The sequence below is a fragment of the Diceros bicornis genome, chromosome 7, assembly GCF_020826845.1.
Source record: "Diceros bicornis minor isolate mBicDic1 chromosome 7, mDicBic1.mat.cur, whole genome shotgun sequence".
In the NCBI taxonomy this organism is placed as follows: Eukaryota; Metazoa; Chordata; class Mammalia; order Perissodactyla; family Rhinocerotidae; genus Diceros; species Diceros bicornis.
In genome coordinates, this window is record NC_080746.1 from 31,817,405 (window position 1) to 31,841,878 (window position 24,474).

The 24,474-nt window shown below is 34.6% G+C and overlaps 1 protein-coding gene across 1 annotated transcript in view; it reads right to left on the reverse strand.

Annotated features, from left to right (window-relative positions):
* DYNC2H1 (dynein cytoplasmic 2 heavy chain 1) overlaps positions 1-24,474 on the reverse strand; it is a 292,655-nt gene that overhangs the window by 121,781 nt on the left and 146,400 nt on the right. Inside the window, exons 74-78 of the mRNA XM_058545326.1 lie at positions 22,504-22,635; positions 21,444-21,516; positions 9,474-9,634; positions 6,375-6,500; positions 3,493-3,603 (exon numbers count right to left, since the gene is read on the reverse strand). Coding sequence (XP_058401309.1) covers positions 3,493-3,603; positions 6,375-6,500; positions 9,474-9,634; positions 21,444-21,516; positions 22,504-22,635 — 603 coding nt within the window. The remainder of the gene's footprint in view (positions 1-3,492; positions 3,604-6,374; positions 6,501-9,473; positions 9,635-21,443; positions 21,517-22,503; positions 22,636-24,474) is intronic.

Here is a 24,474-nt window from a genome sequence, read left to right on the forward strand (position 1 = left end):
GAGGACTTCAGCATATATTTACATATAATATCAACTAACCTTCCTTGCACATTAGTCCACTACAGTTAAAGTGGGTATTACCTGACAGGGCCAGGCTCATAAACACAAATTCAAATCCAGGACTGAAATTGTATATTGGACTAGTACTCAACCAAAAAACACTTACCCATATGTCCAGAATCTGTTTATATTTTTAAATTACAAAATAAAAAAAGAAGAATTTTGAATTCTTGGAAAAAGAGCAAAATAAACCCATTTCAAAAAGAAAGAATTCTTCCAACGTAAAAAAAAAAAAAATTAATGTGCACTCATCTGCTCAATTTGTTTAAATTAGCTTGTTTTAAAAGTAAAATTTTTCTTCCAAAGTGGTTTATAACACAAATAGAATAAATAATTCAAGTCAGTACTTTAAGAATGCTTGCTACAAAGAATAGTCATTCCCTTTGCAATCCTTTTCATTCTGTTTTTTCTTTAAAAGACTTGTTTAAAATTGAAAGAAAAAATACCATTAATTTACTAAGTACATATCCAAATTTACACTTTTAAAATGAAAATGTTTTATGTTTATGAAACATTTATAAAAACTTATCATAGAATAGGCCAAATTTTCTTAGCACCATTCAATAAAACATGATATTAATAGGAAACTGAACATCCACTTCAAGTTGTTTTTAAAGGCACTACAGTAAAGATTATGCAAAATGAATAAATCATACATATTTACAGAGAAAATCATACACAAATGCAGACAATTTGAAAAATAGCAAAATGAAAACACTAATATATCAAATTATGAGATAAGGCCAAAGAAGATGTACTCAATTGCAAACTCGCAGACTTAAAATAATTTCAATATTAATGCAAGTAAATATAAATCAATTAAGCTTTCAACATAAATCAGGAAATACAAAAGCAAATACGAATCTATGGAAAACAGAAGGAAGAAAAAAATAAGGAAAAAAATAGGAAATTCAGTGAATAGAAAAGAATTAATAAGAAAAAAGTAAATTAATAAGTATGATCAGTAACTTGGAATAAATTTTTAAAAACAACTCTGTCAACTAATCAAAAAAGAGAAGAGATAATAAAATGGAGATTTAACAACTTTTAATAATAATATATATGTATGTGTGCACATATATGTTCATATATAATAATTTTGAACATAATTAACTGCACTATTTCCTAGGATAGCTAAAATTATCTACATTGATTTAAGAAATAGAAAACAAATTCACCAATAATTTGAATAAATCTGAAAATTTCCATAAAAATATAATTAAATGACCTCCTAAAAAAGGATTCTGGAAAAGGTTACACATTATGTTAAAACATTAAGGAACAGTTACCCTGATATATTAACTTTTCATTTATTGAAATATTTACTGTGTTCTTCCTACACGCCAGGCATTATCAAAGGTATGATAAGTACAAAAAGGAAAGAGAAAAAAATAGCCCCTGCCCTCGTGGCTTGTACAATCCAGTTCTAGAACACAGTTTAGTAGAAGAGTGTACCGGGGGAGTGGCTGGAGAAGATTCTGGAAAGGTTCTTTCTTACTAGACATTGTAATGATATTTATTCAATTAAAATATTTCCAAATATTAAATCATCTTTGCATTTCCTGGATTAATCCTTATCCTTTTTCCTCTTTAAATGAGACTAACACCTTCAGTTGAAAAATAAGAATAGAAGTACTGACCTAAAATAACAGGTAGTTATAAACACTAATAAGACATTTTTCTTCAGAAAGAAGATTATATAAAACAGAGAAGTTTCGACAAATTGAGAGAAAATGCAAGCAGAACCTCTTTTACCAGTTTCAAAAAGTTTTAATTCAGTTTATTGTTTTATTTATGACTCACCAGTTATATAATGTCATTATAAACACATATAGTTTTGGATATATCAGCTTGGGGGAGGACCCTCCCCAGTCTCACATGTTAGAAGGAGAGATGGATGAATGGATGAAAGGAAGGAAACAAACACTGAAAATCTAACTTAGCTATGTCAAAAAACAAATGATATGAAAACTGGATATCCATGTGCAAAAGAATGAAGTTGAACCCTTACCTTACACCATATACAAAAATTAACTCAAAATGGATTAAAGACCTAAATGTTAAAGACATGAAACTATAAAACTCCTAGAAGAAAACATGCGGGAAAAGCTTTAAGACATTGGATTTGGCAATGATTTCTTGGACATGACATCAAAAGCACCAGGCAACAAAAGCAAAAATAGACAAGTAGGACTACATTAAACTTAAAACCATCTATGCAGCAAAAGAAATGATCAATACAGTGAAAAGACAACCCCATGGAATGGGAGAAAATATTTGTAAACTGTATGTCAGAAAAGAAACTCTGACAACTCAACTTCAGAATATATAAGGAATTCCTACAACTCAACAACAACAAAATAATCCAGTTAAAAAATGGCCCAAGGACTTGAATAGACATTTCTCCAAAGAAAATACACAAATGGCCAACAAGCATATGAAAAGATGTTCAATATCACTAATTGTCAAGGAAATGCAAAAGAAAAACCACACTGACATATCACCTCACACCATTAGGATGGCCACCATAAAAAAAAAAAAACCCAAAAATAACAAGTGTTGACAAGGATGTAGAGAAATTGTGTGCTGTTGGTGAGAATGTAAAATGGTACACTGTAATGGAAAAACAGTATGGAGGTTCCTCAAAAAATTAAAAATAGACTTACCATATGATCCAACAATTCCACTTTGGTATATATCCAAAAAAAAAAACTGAAAACAGAATTTCAAAGAGATATTTGCCCACCCATGTTCATTGTTGCATTATTCACAATAGCCAAGAAGTAGAAGACCTAAATGTCCATAAACTGATGAATGGATAAAGAAAACATAGTAAATATGTACAATGGATATTATTTAGCCTTAAAAAAGAAGAGAAATCCTGTCATATGCTACAACATGGATGAACCTACTGGACATTATGCCAAGTAAAATAAGCCAGCCACAAAATGACAAATAATGCATGACTCCCTTATATGATGTATCTAAAGCAGTCAAATGCATAGAAACAGAAAGTAGAATGGTGGTTGCCAGGGGTGGAGGGAGAGGGAAATGGGGAATTGCTCTTCAATGGATACAGAGTCTCAGTTTTGCAAGATGAAAAGTTCTAGAGATCTGTTGCACAACAAGGCACACATAATTAACACTACTATACATTTAAAAATGGCTAAGATGGTAAATTGTATGTTACATGTCTTTTACTACGATAAAAATAGCAAAAAAAAGATATGAAATAAAATTTGAAAGGAAAATTTAAATGTATTTTTATAAATATCATCTTATGCTATTATTTATGTATATTATACCTCATCTAAATGTAAAGGGAAGTTTTTGTGTATTTTGTATAATAGAAAGTTGTTTACAGAGCTTTAGAAGGCATGTACAGATTACTTCACTTATACAACTAGTGATTCAAATTTTAAATCTTATTACCTCATATGTTATCTTCAAACTTGACTGTAATAAAATAGGAGTAAAGTTGGGATGAACTTCTGCAGTGAGCCAAAGACGAAAGGTATCTTTAGGTTGAAGAGTATTCAATTCCTTGTTTATAAAAACAACAATATAAATCTACTTAAATACACACCCCATTTTATAAATATATTATTTATTCCATTTTATTTCCATTTTATAAAATTTCCATTTTATAAATATATTAAGTAATTTTTCTTACTAAAATCTTTCCATGACATTCTGATATATTTCTTAATGTTCTAATTATATTTCCTTTAAATTTTCATCTTCTCTATGACTAGCTTAGTGTAACAGACAAGCACTTGGACCTGGAACTAGGCCAACTAGGTTGAAATCCATATTCTGCTACTTACTTGCTGTGTAACCTTGGGTTCTATGACTTACCCCATCTCAAGCAATAATCTCTAATAATAGTACTAACCTCACAGGATTGTGTAAAACCTTAGAACAGAGCCTGATACATAGTAAGTACAAAATAAGTGTTAGTTGTAATTGCTATATCTAAACTACCAGACATTTTCAGGCCTTCAGTTTTCATTGCTTCAATTCATGCTCCCACAAGAGATATATAATAATATCAATTCCTTTATTGACAATTTTTTGTGTATCCTATTACTTATAAATTCTAAAGTTCACCATACAAATTCATCTATCCATGCTGTATGCGTTAGTCACTTATTCAAATTTTTATGTGTCTTGACTCATATTCTATCTGCCTGTTATTCTCTTTGTAACCTGACAAATTCTTACTCATCTGTCAAAATATAATTTGAATATCATGTCTTAGTGGAATATCTTCTCTAACTCTTCACTACCACAATCCCAAGCAGAATCAATCACTGACGGCATTTTATAAATTCTCTTTTGTAGTATTCATCATACTACAATATAGTTATTAATGTGGTCTGTCTCTTCTAAACTAAGTACCTACACAGCAGGTATAAATTTTGTATGTAACCAGCACCTACGACAATTCCTGGCTTTTTTCTATACTCAGCAAGTGTCTGTAGAATGAATGAATGAACGACAAAAGAAATATTGACAGCTTTAAAAGAGAAGGAAGTCTAAAAATTATTTTAATCAATATAATCTATTTGTGATACCAACATTCATTATTAATATTATGTGAAATGTAGAGTTAAGATGACGAAAAAGGCAAAAGAATTGGCCATAAAAATATTGCGCTTGCTTAAAAATGTAAGTTATAAAATGTATCTATACTTAATAACTTCAAAATGTAAAATTTATTCGAAATTTTGCCTTGGGTTAGCACATTTTAAAAAAAGGTAAAAGAAACAATGTATTTGTGATATAGTTGGGTTTAAAATAAATTTGTAAATTTATATCCAAACAATTCATGCAAACTTCCCAAAAGAAACCAAAATTTTTAAAAATTTTTTCAACTTTTGTTAATATAATCTACCCTATATGGTTCAAAAAGTTCTAATTAAGATTTGCTTCCAAAGTAATAACTGCAATTATATTTTACATAGATTAATAGCTATCAATCAACTGTTTGGAACACAAAGCAGGATTTAAGTATTCACATGCCTTCTTTATATGTTTTAAAACATATGATTCATGAGACACGAATTTTATAATTTTTATACATTAGTCATTTTTACAGAAAACTATAGCAATAATGGAATTACTTGAATATTCACATATACCTAGGTTCTAAAATCTATATCTTCTTTTGATTATAAATAAAGAATCATGGTCCATCAATTTATTCACTCAGTCATTAACTCATTAACCAAAGATTTATTGATTATCTATTTTGTGTAGGTGCTTTAGCTGCCAATCTACTAGGACTGCACAAATTTTCAACATATCACAACTAGGCTACAGCTTCCCTCAATCCACTCAATTCTGTTTGGTTCTATTCTGAATAGTACTTCTGCCAAATAAATTAAATTAACTAATTCATTATTGACTCCCCTGTTAAGGACCTCCTTTGACTCTCTCTGTCCCAGGACAAAAATCCCAAGCTCTTCTGCATTGTTCTCACGGTATTCCATAATCTACCCCTTCCTAGCTATCTAACGCCATTGCCCCACATTGTCCCGCCTGGCCCTTCCAGTATATTTAAGGACCTCTTGGTTCCTTCTATTAGGCATGCATATGTCCACCACTGTCTCTAGTTGTGCTGATGGAATTAACAATGATATCCTTTTTCTTTCCCCCTACACTTAGCCAAATCACACATAGCCTTCAAGGAACATCTTGTCTTTGGAGTCATCTGTAACTACCCAAGACCGTATTCATCTTACTTAAATAAGCACTAGATTTAAACGCAGGTTTGCATTTAAAATCTACCCAGCAATTTGTTCTGTCTTAAGGTTATTTTTGTCTTGGGGCCACTTGAGTTAAATGAAATGATTGCTTCACTTTACATTCTAGCTTCCCTAGCACCTAGGAAGTTCTGCAGCTCCCTCTGACTCCTCTACATCTTTGCTCCCCATACAGATACAGCAGAACAAGAGCACAAAGCGAAAGTAATGGTATGTCTCTTACAATCCTTTAAAGCATTTCCCTATTTTTCTTGTGAAAAAATTCTCTAAGCCTCCCTTCAATGCTGATTAATAATTTCTTGGCTTCCATTAAATGCCTTTAAAAAAGAGGTTCTTATAGACATCATATTAAAATATCCATCTTGGTTTGCATAAATGTACATATTCAAGAAGAAAATACTTAGATTTTAAATGATTTCTCATCAAATACTAACTTTTTAAAAAACATCATAAATAATGCATAACACATTTTAATACTGATGTTCCTTGGAGATTACTGAATTGAGTATATTAGATATTATTTGTACCACATTTATCTGAATTTACCTTTTCCAGAACTGGCAGCCAAGATACCACAAGATGTAAGTTCTTCAAACAGAGCCAGTCTCCATTGCGGGCACATTCTTTTAGCATTTGACTTGCTAAATCAGCTTGACCTTGACCCATGGCAACCTGCCAAAACAAAAACAAAAACTAAAAAAACAGATCTGATAACATGTTGTAACATAAGAGATTCAAATTATCCTGCCATACGTACTGAAGTGACTCCATTACTGTAATCAGGGCTCTAAATTTTTAATAAGAAATATCAAACTCTATTGCCACTTCCAACAATTGTCGTTTTTGTTGTTACATCAATGGCACATTTCTAATATTTTTCTATTTATTAAAAATATATTGTCATTACAGGTTTGCAAGTTATAGAACAGTATAAAGAATTATTGAATAGTCTTTTGTTCCTTATCTCACTATTTCCTGCAATTCTTACTCTTTGAAACACAGACCTTTGAAAAAAAAAAAAACTAATCTTCTTTATAACTACAGTCTTGTTGAATTCTTTGAGGACTGTAACATTAATACTACCACTTCCTTGAAATTTACTTCTCTTTTCATTTCTCCAACGTTGCACATATTTGGCTCTCAAGCTACTGGTCTAACTACTTAACTGGGTAATTCTCTAGCCCTTCACCATCTAGCAAATTCTAACATGCTGATGGGCCTCTAGACTCTACACTCAGCCCTCTGCTCCTCTATTGCTTCTCAGAGAGAGGAGGCACGAAGGAGAGAAAGAGAGAAAGGAGGAAGGAGAAAATGCAGACAGAGAGAGGCAATAAGAACCCTGATCTCATTGGAATTCCATTCCAATTTTTCCAATCCCTGTAGTCCTTCTGCCCTTAGGACACTCATGTAGTGGAGTAGGCCCTTTATAAAATAGAAAACTTCTGAGCATTGAAAGGATTCAAGCAGCAGCTGAAAGACCCTAGACAACAGATTCAATACAAGAGATTTCTGTATTATTTGAATACTTGGACTACGTGACTACTTAAGTCTAATATTCTATAAAAGTTTTAGTCATGGCTAAAATGGCTACATGCCACTTACCATATGAAGTCTAAACTTCTCCATATGTTTTTTAAGAATAATTTATATTATACTTGTATATTAGTATAGCTATATCTGTGTGTATATATATAATTTATATAAACATATACTGGGAGTCCTGGCTCAAATTTTTTATTTAGTACATGGTCAAAACACTTTGAAGAGTACTGTTATAGATTACTGCAAACCACAGTGATTTTTTTCATAATGAATACAAGGTAGCATTTCATTGTTTTTTAGTTGACTTTTACAAGTATTGATTTTGTTTTTCAATTAGACTATAAAGTCTTTGAGGGTGGGAACCATGTCTAATTCATTGCATACTAAAGCATGCAACAAAACAGGTAATAAATACTCAGATATTGATTTTTTTTTAATTTTCAAGGTTTAACCCTGAACTAAGCAAACAGGAGGGAGGAAACAAATACTGGCTGAATTGTTTCGATGTACATCTTAGTTTGCTATTATTAAAATGCAAAAAAAAAAAAAAAAAAATGAAGGCACGTACAACAGAATCAGAGGAAAAAAGAATAAATATTTTGCTCAAAATCTTCCATAAAGCATAAACTGTGTGAAAACAGCTTACATGTTCACAAAACCTTAGAAGAAAATATTTACTATAAGAAAAGAAAAAAAAAATTTTAAAAAGCACAACAGGAAAATGTCAAGGAGATGGTTAGCTCCTCCCCCCGCCCCCAAAAAATCACACCACATTTTCTCAAATTAAAACTTAATTTTTTGCACTAAGAACATATTATTATCCTTAGCATATATATTCAGCATAGCAACATTTTAAAATAACAGGAGAATTATGAATAAATACATCCATATTTAAAGGTTTTACTATATTAAACAATTTTTCAAGTTCAGTACACAAAACTCCAGAAGTTTAAATAGTCAAACCTACTGTGAATGTAAGTAGTTTTATCTTGCTGTCAAAATCACTGTTAACAGATACAACCTGTAGAAAAGGACTCCCTTTCCTTAAGACAGCTCATTGACAATTGAATATTGTCCCAATGAAGATAGTAATACACCATGACTAGGACTGAATGAGGCTCCCTAGAGTTAGTGCAAAACCTGCACAACTGAGCCTAACACTCTGCTTATCTTGCAATCTTCTATTTATGTTCCTGGTAACAGTCTTACTTTTCCATTTTTGGTTTCTGTGAAGTATTTGCTTTTTTAATCATTATTAATTATTTTCCAAATGGAAAAGGCTGATTTATTCACTTGTCAAAAATTGAGGGTAAATTATTCAATTTTCAAACTTGCATGGAAACTGAATTGAAAACAGGAGGTATTCTGAACAAACAAAAGCTCCTCAATTTACCTCAGGAAACAATAGTATTGTATTAGATAAATTTTACTCAAAAATTTATGTATTTCTTTCAGTTTTTGCAGGTAAATATTGCTATGATTTATTATAAAAGCATCTATGTAAACTTTTTAAAGTTATTCTCAAAATGTAAGCAAACATATTAGTATCCTATTACTGCTATTTTACCTTAGACTTCTGGAGGTTAGAAGTCTCACTGGTCTAAAACCAAGGTGTCTGGGTTTGAAAAAAAAGGTGGTACTACAGGGCTGTGTTCTTTCTGGAGACTCTGGGAGAGAATCCTTCCTTTGCCTTTTCTAGCTTCTAGAAGCCACTTACATTTCTCTGCTTGTGGGCCCTTCCTCCATCTTCAAAACCAACAACATAGCACCTTCTCACCTCCCTGACCTCTGCTTCCATCATCACATCTCCTTTCTTCACTGCCTCTTCTGCCTCCCTCTTACAAGGACCCTTGTGGTTATGTTGGGCCCACCTGGATAATCCAGGATAACCTCTCCATCTCAAGATGCTTAACTTAGTGCATCTGCCCAGTTCCTATTGCCATGTAAGGTAACAAATTCACAGGTTCTGGGATAAGGAAGTGGACACTCTGGGGAGACATTACTCGGCCTACCACAATAAAAAATGTCTGTGTCACTGATAGGATCAAGTATGGCAGGAAGAGCAACAGCTGCAGCGAAAACAGCAGGGTAACACGTACTGACCTGGTGATAACACTCTCCTCCTCTCTCAGCATTCGCAAGTTCTTGAAGTTCCTGAGAAGGATCAGCACCCGGGGAAATTATTATCAAGATGGGTTCAATTTCTAGTGTCTCTTTGTACAAACGTTTGAGATTTAGAGGAAGTGGGGACAACTCTTTCAGTCCTAAAAGATGTATTAAAGAAATTAAAAATAAAAAGCAACATGAATCAGAAAAATTCTATTAAAACTAACTGCATGATATACAATAGAGAATAACTAGGTGAATTACAATCCCACACATATTAAAGTTTTCTCACTCTAAAATCATTCACATACTAGTAATAACTAATATTCACTGAATGCTTAAGGTGCCAGGCATTTTTCTAAATGCTTTCCATCTATGCTATCATCTAATCATTATAACATCGCTAAGAGGTAGGTATTCTAATGATCACATTTAGCAGATAAAAAACATACAATCAGTACTGTAGTCTTGATATACAATTCTCTCTCTATAAAAGAAGACTGAACCCAACCATCCATCTATACAACCTTTCATTCATTCATATGATAACTGAGTGCCTACTCTGTGCCATGCATATAGGGAATCAGATATCTACATGATCTGGCAAACTATTTCACTGTCATGATATACAATAAAGAATTATTTCTTATGTCCATGAATTAAGAGACAAAAAGTGGTATATAATGAAAATAATGCTTAGTTTGGAGATGGAAATATACAGCTCTCAATTTACATTTGTTAGCTGAGGGACTCTACGCAAATCACTGAAATGCACTGTGCCTCAGTTTCCTCAATTGTAAAAGAGGGATGCAACAATCCATAAGTCTTTTGGGGATAAAACAAGATATAATAATAAAAATAGATTCCATTTATTCATCACTTACTCTACGCTAAGCATTATATCAGGTAGTTTATTTTACGTATAAGGAAACTAATACTCAAAGAAACTTAATGTCTTGCCAAAGGCCACCCAGCTGCTAATTGCTAACTATATTCAACACAATTCACCTGTGCTTTTTTCTACTCTGAAGGTCTTCACTAACTATAAAGTCCTATACAGACAAGAAATTATAATTTTGCTATTATATTTAAGTCTCTTCTTCTAAAATTTGAATGTTTCTATTATAAATGTATTTAGTAAAAGCCAAGCTAAAGATGACCCACTTCAATTAATATTCAAAAATATACTTGTTTGAATTGAGCTAAAAAGAAGAGTATGACACAAGAGTTTAAAAATAGAAGATTAGTAGAATGTAATAGAATGACTACAGAAGCAAGAAGGGCTCCCCTATATCCTCAAAAGCAAAAATGAACAGACAAAATTGCACCTTAGAAATTCTAAAATGGCAGGAAAAAGAAATTCTTAAGGATTTCTGTAGCAAACACTTTAAAGTATGATTTCAATCCCATCAAGATGGGCCAAAAATGAATTTCTAGATGACCATCTTGAAAAGATAAATTTCACAGCCGAACCACCCCCCTCTATTTTTCACAACAGCAACCCATAATGATCATAAGAATTTCAAAGACAGAAATATTCTTAATATCAGGGGAAATTTACTCCAACAGCCACTTAAAATTGATGAATTGCTTCTAGAGGTATATTTTATGAATTTTATTTTTAACTGAATTTAAATTGCTAACAATCATCCTGCTTTAAGACCTAATCGAAAAGAATTCTTACGTACTTGTGGCAACGTAATAAAAAATATTTTCATTCATTTATTCATAAGCTCAATAAACATTCTAGGGCAACTAACTGTACTGTCTGATATGATAAAATGCATCAAAAGTCTTAAAAATGCACATGGCATTTGACTCAGTAATTTAAACTATGATAATTCAAGAAATAAGTCACGGGCCAGCCCCGTTGCCTAGTGGTTAAGTTCGGTGTGCTCCGCTTTGGCGGCCGGGGTTCATGGGTTCGGATTCTGGGTGCGGACCTATACCACTTGTCAGCCATGCTGTGGGGGCGACCCACATACAAAACAGAGGAAGACTGGTGTGGATGTTAGCTCAGGGCAAATCTTCCTCAGCAAAAAAAAAAAGAGAGAAATAATTCAGGATAATGAACACAGAAGCATGTACAAGGACTTTCATTGTATCTGTTGGTATTAGTTAAAAACTGAGAGAAAGACATTAAGGAGTCTCTGCGTAATTTCTGATAGCCATATACTGAAATTGAAGTTACAAAAATGGTGAGGTAAAAGATAATTTACTGAAAAGCAGATTACTCAACAGGATAGATAGTATGATTCCATGTTGCAATGTATACACATCTCCATGCCTATAAAAAATAGAAAGGTAGGCATATAAACATTAACAATGATTATCTCTTTGTTACCAGATAACGATGGCATGATGAAATAACGAGTATTTCTTTTCTTTTTATTCCTCCATCTTTTCATAGACCTCTGATTAGATGTATTTTGTGATAAAAACATGTCAAAATAAATATAAAGATATTTTCATATAAAATGACTACTGACTGAAACGTGTTTTACTTGGAAAATAGAGGCCAATAATAGAAACTGTCTTAAAAAAGTTAAAATGCAGATTACCGTATCAGTTATTAACTTAACAATTATAGACCGTAAATGGCATGAGGGTAGGAATCACAGCTGGTTTGTTCACCATTTTATATCCAGATCCTAGCATAAATTCAATTATTACTTCTAAAGTTAAAATTCCATAGAAGATAAACAGATGTTCATTAACTCATTTTATACAATATTTCAAAGTATTGGAACATTTGGGATTAGAGAAAAAAATCATGAAAAATATCATACTATTTAAGATAACATAGGTGACATTTATGTTACTTGGAATTCCATGTTAGTCATTCTGCCCACAAAACTCTAATAAAATCCCCATTGCCTTTTAAGTGAACTGAGACTATATATAAATAATCATTGATTTTATTAACCCAAGTAATTTTGACTCATAATACCATTAGAACTGTCAGTGTGAATTATTCAAAACTACTCAATAAAATTAAAGAGCCAAAAATGTTCACTGCATTTTGAATTATCATAGTGTAGGACGACTTGCAAATCGCTGGGATCTTATATTTGACCACGCATGTTCAAAATATATCATTTCTTTCAAAAGAAAAAAAGAAATAAAAATAAGTCAAAGAAATAATTTAAACCTTTACTGTATTTTATTTTAATCAGATAAAATACTGAGATAATAAAAAGAAATAATTTGCAGTTTAAAAAGGAAAAAATATCACTCCTGCACTTTTAAGGTACCTAAGTGAGCAAAGAAAGTAGCAAATTTAATATCAAACTATTATAGGTGGTAAGTATAATAGATTTTTCTTCCTCATTCATCTCATCCTCCCTAACAAAGAGACTGATAAGCATCAAGTGTATAAAATTACTCTTCCCTTGTTAGAAAAAAAAGACAACTCTAAAAATACACCACAAACATCAATAAAAAGAAGGAAGATCAACAACCACTATCTAACCTAATACCCATCAACCAACTAACTGGGGAAATACTCTTTAAAAATGGAATAATACTCAAGCCTGCGAACAAACAAAAAAACAATCAAACATTTTGTGATAGGCATAATTCTAAAGATATCCATTTCAAGATTCCTATCCTTTGGTTATTCAAACACTAACCTGGGTACTGCTGTGAAGGGACTTTGCAGATGTAACTAAGGTTATGAACCTTAAAATAAGACCATCCTGGATTATCAACGTGGGCCAATTTAATCACTTGAGCCCTTAAAAGCAGAAAAATTTCTCCAACTCAAGTCAAAGAGACGCAGCAGGAAACCAAAGCAGGAGAGATGAGGCAAAGAAGGAAATCAGAGAGAAGTGAAGCATGAGAAGAAATCAATCCACCACTGCTGGCTTAAAGATGGAAGAAGGGGGCAACAAACCAAAGAATGTGAGTGGCTTCTAAAAGCTGAGTAGGACTCCAAACAACAGAAAAAAATGGGGACCTCAAGCCTACAACTGCGTGGAGCTGAATTCTGTGAGGAACCTGAATGAGTTTGGAAATGGATGCTTCCTAGAGCCTTCCAGTAAGAGCCCAAATGGCCAACACCTGGATTTAGCCTTGTGCAACTAGAAGCAGAGAAATCAGGTGAGCCCACCAGACTTCAGACCTACAGAACGGTAAGATAACAAATGGATGCTGTTTTAAGCTGCTAATTTGTGGCAGTTTGTTACAGAAGCAATATAAAATTAATACACATTTTCTTATGTCTTTCCTTTTCTCTTAGACACAGACTTCACAAGACAGATTGAGCTATGGAAGCAAGGTGCATAGGACGGGATGCTAGCATGGATAAGAGAAGCAGAGGATTACAAAACTAGGAAAGTTGAAAGGTTCAAAAAGACTTTTTGATGGAGAATCTCTGAGAAGTTATCAGTTCCTGTAGCTTTTGCAGCATCTTCTGGAAACAACATCTTATAATATCTCAATACACACAGCTTAATATCTTGCTCAGAATAGTTAATTAAAAAAAGTCAAAATTAAATCAGAATTACAGAAGTCAGAATATTTGCACCTGGTAACTGCTATTTATTTATTTATTTTTTTTTGTGAGGGAGATCAGCCCTGAGCTAACATCCTGCTGAATCCTCCTCTTTTTGCTGAGGGAGGCCGGCTCTGAGCTAACATCTATTGCCAATCCTCCTCCTTTTTTTTTTTTCTTTTCCCCCAAAGCCCCCAATAGATAGTTGTATGTCATAGTTGCACATCCTTCTAGTTGCCGTATGTGGGACGCGGCCTCAGCATGGCCGGATAAGCGGTGTGTCGGTGTGAGCCCGGGATCCGAACCCGGGCCGCCAGTAGCGGAGCGTGCGCACTTAACCGCTAAGCCACGGGGCCGGCCCTGGTAACTGCTATTTTTAAAAAGTAACGTAGATTTTGCCAATACATAAGGCTTGGTTTGTAGGATTATATTAAAATGGCATTCTTGGGGCGGGCCCAGTGCGTAGTGCTTAAGTCTGCGTGCTCCATTTCGGCAGCCTGGGGTTCGTGAGTTCAGATCCCGGGTACGGACCTACACACCAATCAACAAACCACGCTGTGGTGGCATCCCATATACAAAAAAATAGAGGAAGACTGGCAGAGATGTTAGCTCAGGGACAATCTTCTCCAAGCAAAAAGAGGAAGATTGCCAACAGATGTTAGCTCAGGGACAATCTTCCTCACTAAAAAAAAAAAAGGCATTCCTAAAAGTTTTGAGGATTGCTCAAAACTTAAATCCTCAAATTGAAACTACTTTTATAAACACATCTTTATAAGTTCCTATTTTTAAGCTTATAGATTATAAAAAGGATTGCTAAAATTTAATAAAAATCTCTCCATATGAATGATGCTCAAGAAATTACATTTGAAATCAAATCTCTAAAATTTGATTAAAAAGAGATAAGTTCTTGTCATTCTCCAGCAAGTTGAATTTTTTTTTCCTCCCCAAAGCCCCAGTACACAGTTGTATATCCTAGTTGTAGGTCCTTCTAGTTCTTCTATGTGGGACGCCACCTCAGCGTGGCTTGATGAACAGTGAGTAGGTCCACATCCAGGATCCAAACCAGCGAACCCTGAGGCCACCAAAGCGGAGTGCACGACCTTAACTGCTGCACCACCGGGCTGGCTCCTCCAGCAAGTTGAATTTTTACAACTTATTCATACAATAACAACTCCAGTTTTATCTAAAATCTGTATTAATAAAACCACTTGACCAAATACAAAGTCATCCAGCCATACACCAGCCATTCTATGTATTAGAAATACATAGAATATGGTTTTAGAAGTACCTTAAACTTTCCAAGAATACAGAACTTTCATAGAATACATGAATATCAGGAGGTTTTTACTTTAAACCTTAAACGCCATTAAGCCTTAAATGTCATTTAACCTGGAGATGACACAGTATCACAACAGAAGTATTCCAAAGAATGGTAGAGAGTCAAAAACTACAAAGTCAATAAGAAAGGTCATGTGCAATGTGGTACAAACAGCATATTTTAAAAAACTAAATGAGTGAGGAAAGAAGAGACTCTTAAGAACCTCTCTGAAATTTGCCTCATTTTACTTAAACTTGTATCAAGTTACAGAAATAGACAATAAATATATAGATAAGCTAGAAATATATCAGATAGTGTTAAGTACAATGTGGAGAATTAAAACAGGTTGATGTGTTGGTACTGATTAGATGGCCCAGAAAGACCTCTCTAAAGTGCAGCATTTTAAATCAACATCTGAATGATACAGATGGAGCCATCCAGGGAAAAAAAAAAAAGGGGGGAGGAAAAACACAGAGCAAACAGTGCAAGGTCTTAAGGCTCATTTGCCCACTAATACATAGGGGACAAGCAAGAGGGGTACAAGATGAGGTCAGAGAAGTAAGTGGGCACCAGACTGTGGGGCCTTGTAAGCTCATATAAGGAATCTGGATTTAATTCTAAGTGTTTTGAAAATATTTTGGAGATTTTATGCAAAAAAAAGAGAGACGATTTGGTTTAAGTTTTTAAAAGATTACACAGCTTTCTGGAAAGAATTAATGGGAGAGGAAGCAAGAACTGAAGTAGGGAGACCAATTAGGAAGGTAGTCATTGATTTAACAGACATTACAATGCCTCTATGTTCTAGAAGCTGTTTAAAGCATTGGACTACAACCATGAACAAAACAAAATTTCTGCCCTCAGGTGCCTTACATATTAGCTAGGGGACAGACAATTAATAAACAAATTAATAATAATATGTCAGATGGTGATAATAGTTACAGGGGAAAACAAACAAGGTAAGGAGGATATGGAGAGCAGAGGAAAAAGTGAGTATGTTATTTTATCTAGAGTGCTCAAGGAAATCTTCACTGAAAAGATGACATTTGAGCAGAGAAGTGGGTGAGATAACAGGGGGTGGAGCTCTCTTGGAAGAAGGAACAGCAAGTGTAAAAGTCTTGAGACTGCAGAAAAACACTTGGAGCACTAGAAGAAGAGGACAAAGGCTATTATGGTTGGAAAAGACTGAGCAAGGGTGAGAGTGGTAGGATATGAGATCTGAGGGGAAGCAAAGGACAAGAGGAGGTAAGACCCAGGAAGACATTGTAAGGACTCCAAAAGACGAGATGCCATCAGAAGAGTTTGAACAGAGGCATGATATAATCTAACTTATATTTCAAAAGGCACTCTGGTTGCTATGTTGAGAATAAACTGGAAGTGGGAAAGAAAAGAAGCTTGAATGGTAACAATGCTCATATGGCAGTGGCTTCAACAAAGTGGTAGATGGTCATGGAGGTGTGAGAAGTGATTGGATTCTGGATACATTCTGAAGATAGAGCCAAAACTATGGCAGTAATTGAGGTGAGAGATGATGATAGTTTGCATTAGGTTGGTAGTAATGACACACAGGAAATGAATTCAGAGTGAATTTTAGAGTTGAAGTCAAAAGGACTTGCTGGTAGACTGGGGTATAGAAAGTAGAGAAAAGGGAGAAAAGATTACTATTGGAGTTTTGGTTTGAGCAACTGAGTGGAAGCTAGTATAGAGAAATCAAAAGTTCTGTATTGGTCATGTTAAATTTGTGATATGACATTCATATGAAAACATCAAATATCCATTTGGATATAGAAGTCTAGAATTGCAGGAAGAGGTCAGGGCTAGAAATAAGAGATAAAAGAATCACTAATTTACAGATGACATTTAAAGCCAGGGACTGCATTATATACTCTAGAGAGAGAGTGGATAATAATGAGAGAAGGGGAACCAGAGCAAGACTGCAGTGGAAGGAAGAATAGTCCACATTTAGAAGACACGCAGAGAAGCCACCAGTAAAGGAAAGGGAGAAGGAACAGCCTAAAAGGGTTGAGGAATGAAAGAAGAAACATAATAAGAGAAGAAAGTGCAGAGTGTTTAAAGAAGGAAGAAGGAATAACTTTGTTGAGAAATCAAGTAAGACAAAAGCACAGAAGTTGCTGTTGGATATAGCAATATGGAAGCAGACCTTATTATTATTATTTGTGTGTGTGTGTGAGGAAGATCTGCCCTGAGCTAACATCTGCCAATCCTCTTTTTGCTGAGGAAGACTGGCCCTGGGCTAACATCCATGCCCATCTTCCTCTACTTTATATGGGACGCCGCCACAGCATGGCTTGACAAGCAGTGTGTCGGTGCGCGCCGGTGATCCAAACCAGCGAACCCCGGGCCGCCGCCGTGGAGCACACACTTAACCGCTTGCACCACCGGGCCAGTAGAAAGCAGACATTATTAACCTTAACAAGAGCAATCCTGTAGAACTTTAAGAATGGAAGTCCAAATAGAGTGAGTTGAAGAAAGAATAAGAATTGAGGAAATGGGTTACTCTAGTCTCTGACTACAGACACACTTTCAACATGTTTCGCTTTAGAAAGAAGTTAAGAAATGAGATGTTAGCTAGAGAGGGGAATACGGTCATGGGAGGCATTTTTAAGAAAGGTGATACTAAAACATGCTTGTATGCTGACAGAAACGATCAAGTAAAGGAGGTAAAATTGATAATGCAGGAGAAGAGGACAATGGTAGGAATGAAAAAAGAACGAGCAAATTGGTTGGCCTTTAATGGAACAAGGGCATCCATTCATAGTAACAGAAGGGAAAGCAGAATGAATATGAGTACCGATGCAGGTAGTTGGTAGATTTGTTGGTGAGAAATAAAGAATTCTGGCTTATTGCTTCTATTTTCTCAAAAATGGTAGTAAAATCAGCTAATTTAAGTGGTAAATACAGGGATAGTTGGTTTTCATATTTACTATATGCCTAGTATTCAGTTATTACTCACCTTGTGTGTCTATATTAGGCAACACGTTAAATGTTTCCATTACAAGATAAAGTATGCTCATAAGCATTTTTTTTTTTTTTTTTTGTGAGGAGATCAGCCCTGAGCTAACATCCGCCAATCCTCCTCTTTTTTTGCTGAGGAAGACGGCCCTGGGCTAACATCGGTGCCTATCTTCCTCCACTTTATATGGGACGCCGCCACAGCATGGCTTACCAAGCAGTACTTCGGTGCGCGCCCGGGATCCGAACCAGCGAACCCCGGGCTGCCGCAGCGGAGCGCGCGCACTTAACCGCTTGCGCCACCGGGCCAGCCCCTCATAAGCATTTTTTAACATGGACACTGATATCTTTGTTCAACTATTTCATTCTTCAGAATCAAAAGTTAGATATTTGTGACTCTTAAAGGAGTCAGACTCTCAAAATGCATTTTACAAATTAATGGTTCAACTATCAAACTACTGAAATATGGAAATTAGTTAAAACAGATTATATGTAAGATGATTATAACGGATATCTATTGTTCTGTACCAGCAGTTTTTTTCCCCATTTCTGGTAACAGCCCCTCCCCCAACCTTGGGAAAACTGCTATTCCATATATTTCTGGTGGGATTAGCTGTAGAAGTGATCATATTACTCAAGCTGAGCAAATCAGAGTCCTTCCCTAGGATTTTTGATGATGAAGTTGGGAGGGAAAGTTTTCTTTCATCAGAAGCTTTAAATTACATCCCAGGAGGTCGGCTGCTTTATCCCCCAGAATATATATGAACCCTGAGACTAACGGCAATGCACAGGCAGGAATTTATTTAATTGGAGTCTAAGAGCAACATTAGAGATGGAGAGAGATAAAGACACAAAGAAAAAGGGAGAAACAAAGGAGAGAGAGGGAGAGAGAAAGAGGAGGAGATAGAGAGAGACACTGCAAGGCTGAGACAAAGACAGCAAGTCTCCTGATGTTGTCCGAGTCCATGAAACCAACTGGCCCAGAGGCCAGCCCTACCTGTTCCTTTCTGAATCTGGGTTATATATACTTGTCCCTCTTTTTCATTTAAGTGAGTTTGAGATGGGTATCTGTCACTTGCAACCAAGAGTTAGGTAAACATTGTGCCACAAACGTGAGTAAAAATTATCTAGCAGATAAACATTCTATCAGAGATGAATAAACAGGGACATTTTCTCTCCATGCTTAAGGAAAGGAAAGCACTGAGTATGTCCAGACTGATTTCCATATACCCATCACCAACCAAACAAGCGATCAGTCTAAAGACAGCCTCAAAATATTTGTACGTATGGATGTGTGTGTGCACATGCATGTTGTGGTGGAGGGTGAAGGAGGAGACAGCCATTATGTGAAAAGTTGGATTGTGAAAAGTTGGATTGGTAGGTCTTATCAGTTGAATTATGTTCTCTCGAAAAAGATATGTTGAAGTCCCAACTCCAATACCTCAGAATGTAACCTTATGTGGAAATAGGGGCATTGCAGATATAATTAGTTAACTTCAGATGAGGTCATACTGGAGTAAGGTGGGCCCCTAATCCAATATGACTGGCTTCCTTATAAGAAGACAGCCATGTGAGGACAGAGACACACAGGGATAATGTCATGTGATGACAAAGGCAGAGATTCAAGTTATGCAGCTGCAAGCTAAGGAAGACCAAAGATTGCCAGCAAACCACCCAAATCTAGGTACAGGCATGAAAGGATTCTCCCCCAGAGGTCTCATGGGGAGCCATCTGATTTGTGGTACTTATGGAAGCCCTAGGAAACTAATACAGTAAGTTAGAGTAGGAATTGATGTGTGTACGGAATAACTTTATCTAAGGTTTAACGAGACTTTTTTATGTTAGCACCTACCAATAATATTCCTCTAAACTGAGAATAAATTTGACTCCTTCAGTATTTAATAAGAACACAGGCTTTGGAGCTAAGTTTGAACTGTGTCATTTATTAGCTGCGTGATTTTGTTTCCCCGTCTTTAAAGGGATATAGAAATAGCCCCTCATAGAGTTGCTGGGAAGATTTAGAGAGCTGATACATCTATAGCACTTAGACTAGTACCTGGCATATACTAAGAGTTTTTTAAGTGTTAGCTGTGATTATCATTATGAACATCCAAGTTTTATGAAAGAGTGTGTTCACTAGAGTAAAACTGATCATCTGAAGCTAAAAGACAGTTTCTCAAAATAATACCCTGATATAACCAACAACAACAGTTTTATAAACTAACAAAAGAATGATTATTCAGTACTGTAGAGTTTTTCAGTGACAAGTATGGAAGGCCTAGTATATTTTCTCAATTTCAAAAAACTCTGTGCTAAGCTTGTTTATATGATAAATTCTAATTTAGAGAAAACATACATAAAATGATATTAGGCTTACTTGATTGGAATATATGTAAGTTACAATTAATAAAAACAGTTTCTATATAAAATTTCATATACATACACATGGAAAAATTAAACAGAAACTGAGGATTTCTAGAAAAAATTGTCAGCATACTATTTTAACTATGCCAAACTTTTCGTTTCCAACATAATTCTAAAACCTCCTGTGGTCTAGAATAGTAAAGATCCATTATTCTTGGATGACTTTGTGCTTCAACTAAAACACTTTTCAGTCTTTCTTTAACATACTTTTCCCAAATTTTCTTGCACAAATGGAAATATGGTATAGTTTATCATTTCCAAATGAGTGATAACTTTTAATTCTTCAGACAAGACTATCTGAAAGACTTAGAAAATATATTGCGCAGTTTGTATGTAATATAAAAGACACACAAATTCTTCATTTTTGTTTTTAACAGAGCAAAAATAACTCATTTTGAAGGCTTTCTTTCCTAAGACTGTGGTATCTGTGAGGATGTTTTACTTTGTCTAAATCAAACATTTGATTCCCTGCTTTGAAATCCTAATCATGGACAAATGTCTAAATGTGTAAAGTGCTTTCATAAGAAAATAATTTTTAAGACTTCAAATGTCTTAACTAAATACAGGATGTCAATAACACATCAAATGTATCCAACACAGAGAATAATTTTTTTTAAACCAGGTAGAGATTGTAAGATAAACAGAATGAAGGAAAAAAGACCTTATAATCTTCTAAACTAAGATCAGCATAAAATAAAATGTGAATTACAAACAAATCATTCATGTTAGTGGTCTAATTCCAGAAAAGTATTACACTTACCCAGAGTTCTACATGCAAATAGAGCCATGGCACTTTGCAATCTGTCTGGTCTAAGAGCCTGTACCACAAGAACCTTAAAATAAAGTACAGGGTATTTTTAAATAATCACAATAGCTTTAACTAAACAATAGTTAATGTTAGTTAATTAAACAAATGTAACCTAAAATACACGAACACTGTTATCACTTCCACAATACTTATTATGCCTCAAACTGTCACAATAGGTATTATAAAGACACATCTTTAATAGCCAAAATATTACTAAAATCTATTCATTCCTCAAACCTATCATCAAAAGCAAACATCAGCATGTAATGGTCATAGGGCTATCTATGTCTTCAGGATCTAATAAAGGACCAAATGGCAAGCAGATAAGGCACTTCTGACAACAGCAGAACAGAGGCCCAAAAATCTTGCCTAAAATTTTCAAATCACTATTTTTATGCTGAATCATGTATATCTATTTCTAGATGTTTAAGTTTTCAAATGAAGGTTTTTTTTAAACACACTTGGTAAAATAGAATTCACCAAGGGGATGCAAAGGGGACAGAACCACAGTCAGCAGCCTAGTGAAAAGATATACATGGAAGGGTCATTTCCTGGAGCATCAACTCCTATAGAGCTCTCTAACTCTAAGCCTTTTGCCTCACCAAAAGACTGGGTGGAACCCACTAGTAGGGTTCATCATTCTATTTTGAAATAGAATGGGAAAAAATCCTCTGTTCCTCACCATGAGGTCTTTCCCCTAGATAGAACCCTGGGAAATGAGTGAAGAACCTGCACAATCTATACATCAAGTTCTTTCTGTAAGACATTTTCTCTATTGCAAAATCACTCTTGGGACAGAGGCAGAGGGAGTAAAAGGGGTTACAGTGGAAAACACCCTACACAGAAATTTTGTCAGTGATTTCATTATCTGGATAAGATGGCAAAAGGAGAAAGCTCCTCTTCACCTATGCCACATTAAGGTTACGTGACAAACAGAGGCAGAGCTTTCATTTAAATGGCTTCTGAACAACAAGAGTAATGCTAAATACTTTTATGCATTTAGATAACTTACCTGCTGAAATAAAGAGACTTTCTTTGCAAGAATAGATGGAAACTCTTGCTCACACATTGAATTATGATAATACGCACGCCACAGAGCCGCATCTTCAAAGCAGAGGGTCTGATAAAGACTGGGGAGAGCAATCTAAAAAATAAAAATAACCATATATAGTAGTGAGCTACAAACAAATATAAGTAAATATGTGTATATATTACTAAAAAAGTAAATGGACACCAATTATTGATAGATGTTTATTACTTGTTTTCTACTTTATGTTGCCTTATCTAATTATTTCTAGGTCAGAAATAATATGGCAGACTTATCCAATCTGGAATTAATTAAAAGAAAATATTTCCAAAGTAGCAATAATTCAATACTTTTAAGTTAACAAATCTTTTCTCCATGTAAAAATATTTGTACCTACCTATCTCCACCTTGTGGAGAAACAAATGTTTTCACTAAAAACAAGTTCAGATTTTTTTCTTTTTTATTGAAGTATAATGAACACATACAAGTGCAAATTTTAAGCATTGCCACAATTGATTTCCACGTTAGAGTGTAAAAATATGCCAAATTTCATATTAATATAAAATCCTTAACAAAGCATGCTTTTCTAAACCATATTTATTGATGCCCCTATTTGTGAACATGTTGCTTCCTTTGCCTCTAAATATTCTAAATTTCTACTCAAGATTCCTCTAAATTTCTACTCAGCATTCACTATTCACCTTAAACAATATCATCTCTCAGAGGTTTTCCTCAACTTATTCATTCCCTCTACCTCAAACAGTATTCTCTCGTCCAAACTTTTTTCAACAGTGGGCTATGAGATCAGAAATGTAACTCTGCATAGATGGAGAATTTTTATTGAAGAAAATGGTGAATTTGGAAGGTCTATCTCTGCAGTACTAGAACTTCATGTAAAATAAACATAAATCAAGTACTGAAGGATGTTTTATCCAAATACCTATGTTCATTTCTAAATAACTCATTATATTGCCCAAATTTCATTATGTAATCAACTAAACTTATACAGTAGAAAATTAACTAAGTACATTTCAATTTAATTATTTTGAATAAATGATCTGAGCCTATTAGGAAACACTTGATGGCAGTCTATTAACTTTGCACTATTAGTGTATAAGGCTGCACTGCTACTACGTTACTGTGTCATGTGTGTGACACCTTATATAATCATCATGTCTTTGGCTAGAAATTTGAGATAGGCTACATGGCCATTAGGAAGCTCTCTGGCTGCATGTCAGACACCATAGGGTGTAGCTCTAGTTTGGTGCCAACCTACTACAAGGTAATTATCTGTTAGATTCTCTACAGTGTAAGTTTGTTCAGTACAGAGTCTTTTTATACTATAAAATATTTCTCATTCCACTGGCACTATGTGGACTCATAGTAGGCACTAAATAAATGATTAATAAAGAAAACAATTAATGATATAAAGCAGAATCCATTTATTTTATTCAACAAATATTTATGAAATAAAGGCAGTAAAGACTAGTGGTAAAAAGCCTGAACCGCAGCAAAGAGCTCCGTTTCGAATTCTGACTCTACTTTCTAAGTGACCAGAAGCAAGTGACTATATCACTCTGCGCCTTAGTTTCCTCACCTACTAAATGAGGAAACAGTATCTACCTCACAATGCTGTTGGAAATATTTAGTGAGACGATCCATTTTCAAATTCCGCATAATGCCTTGAACACAATAAGTCATCAATAAATGCTTGCTATTCTTACTGTTTTTACTATGTGCCACTGCAATGTTATGACAGTTGTGAAGAAAAGCAGGGGGAGGAAAGGAAGAATGGAAACATATGTAGAGATTTTGAGAGAAGTGTATTTGTCTTTCACTCCCCACAAAAACAACACCTTGGCCTGAGTAAAGAAAACAGACAACACTGTTCAGAGTCAGGCCTCTGAACTGGTTTTCCTTCCCCATGCCCCCATCCTCATCACCCCTCACACTGGG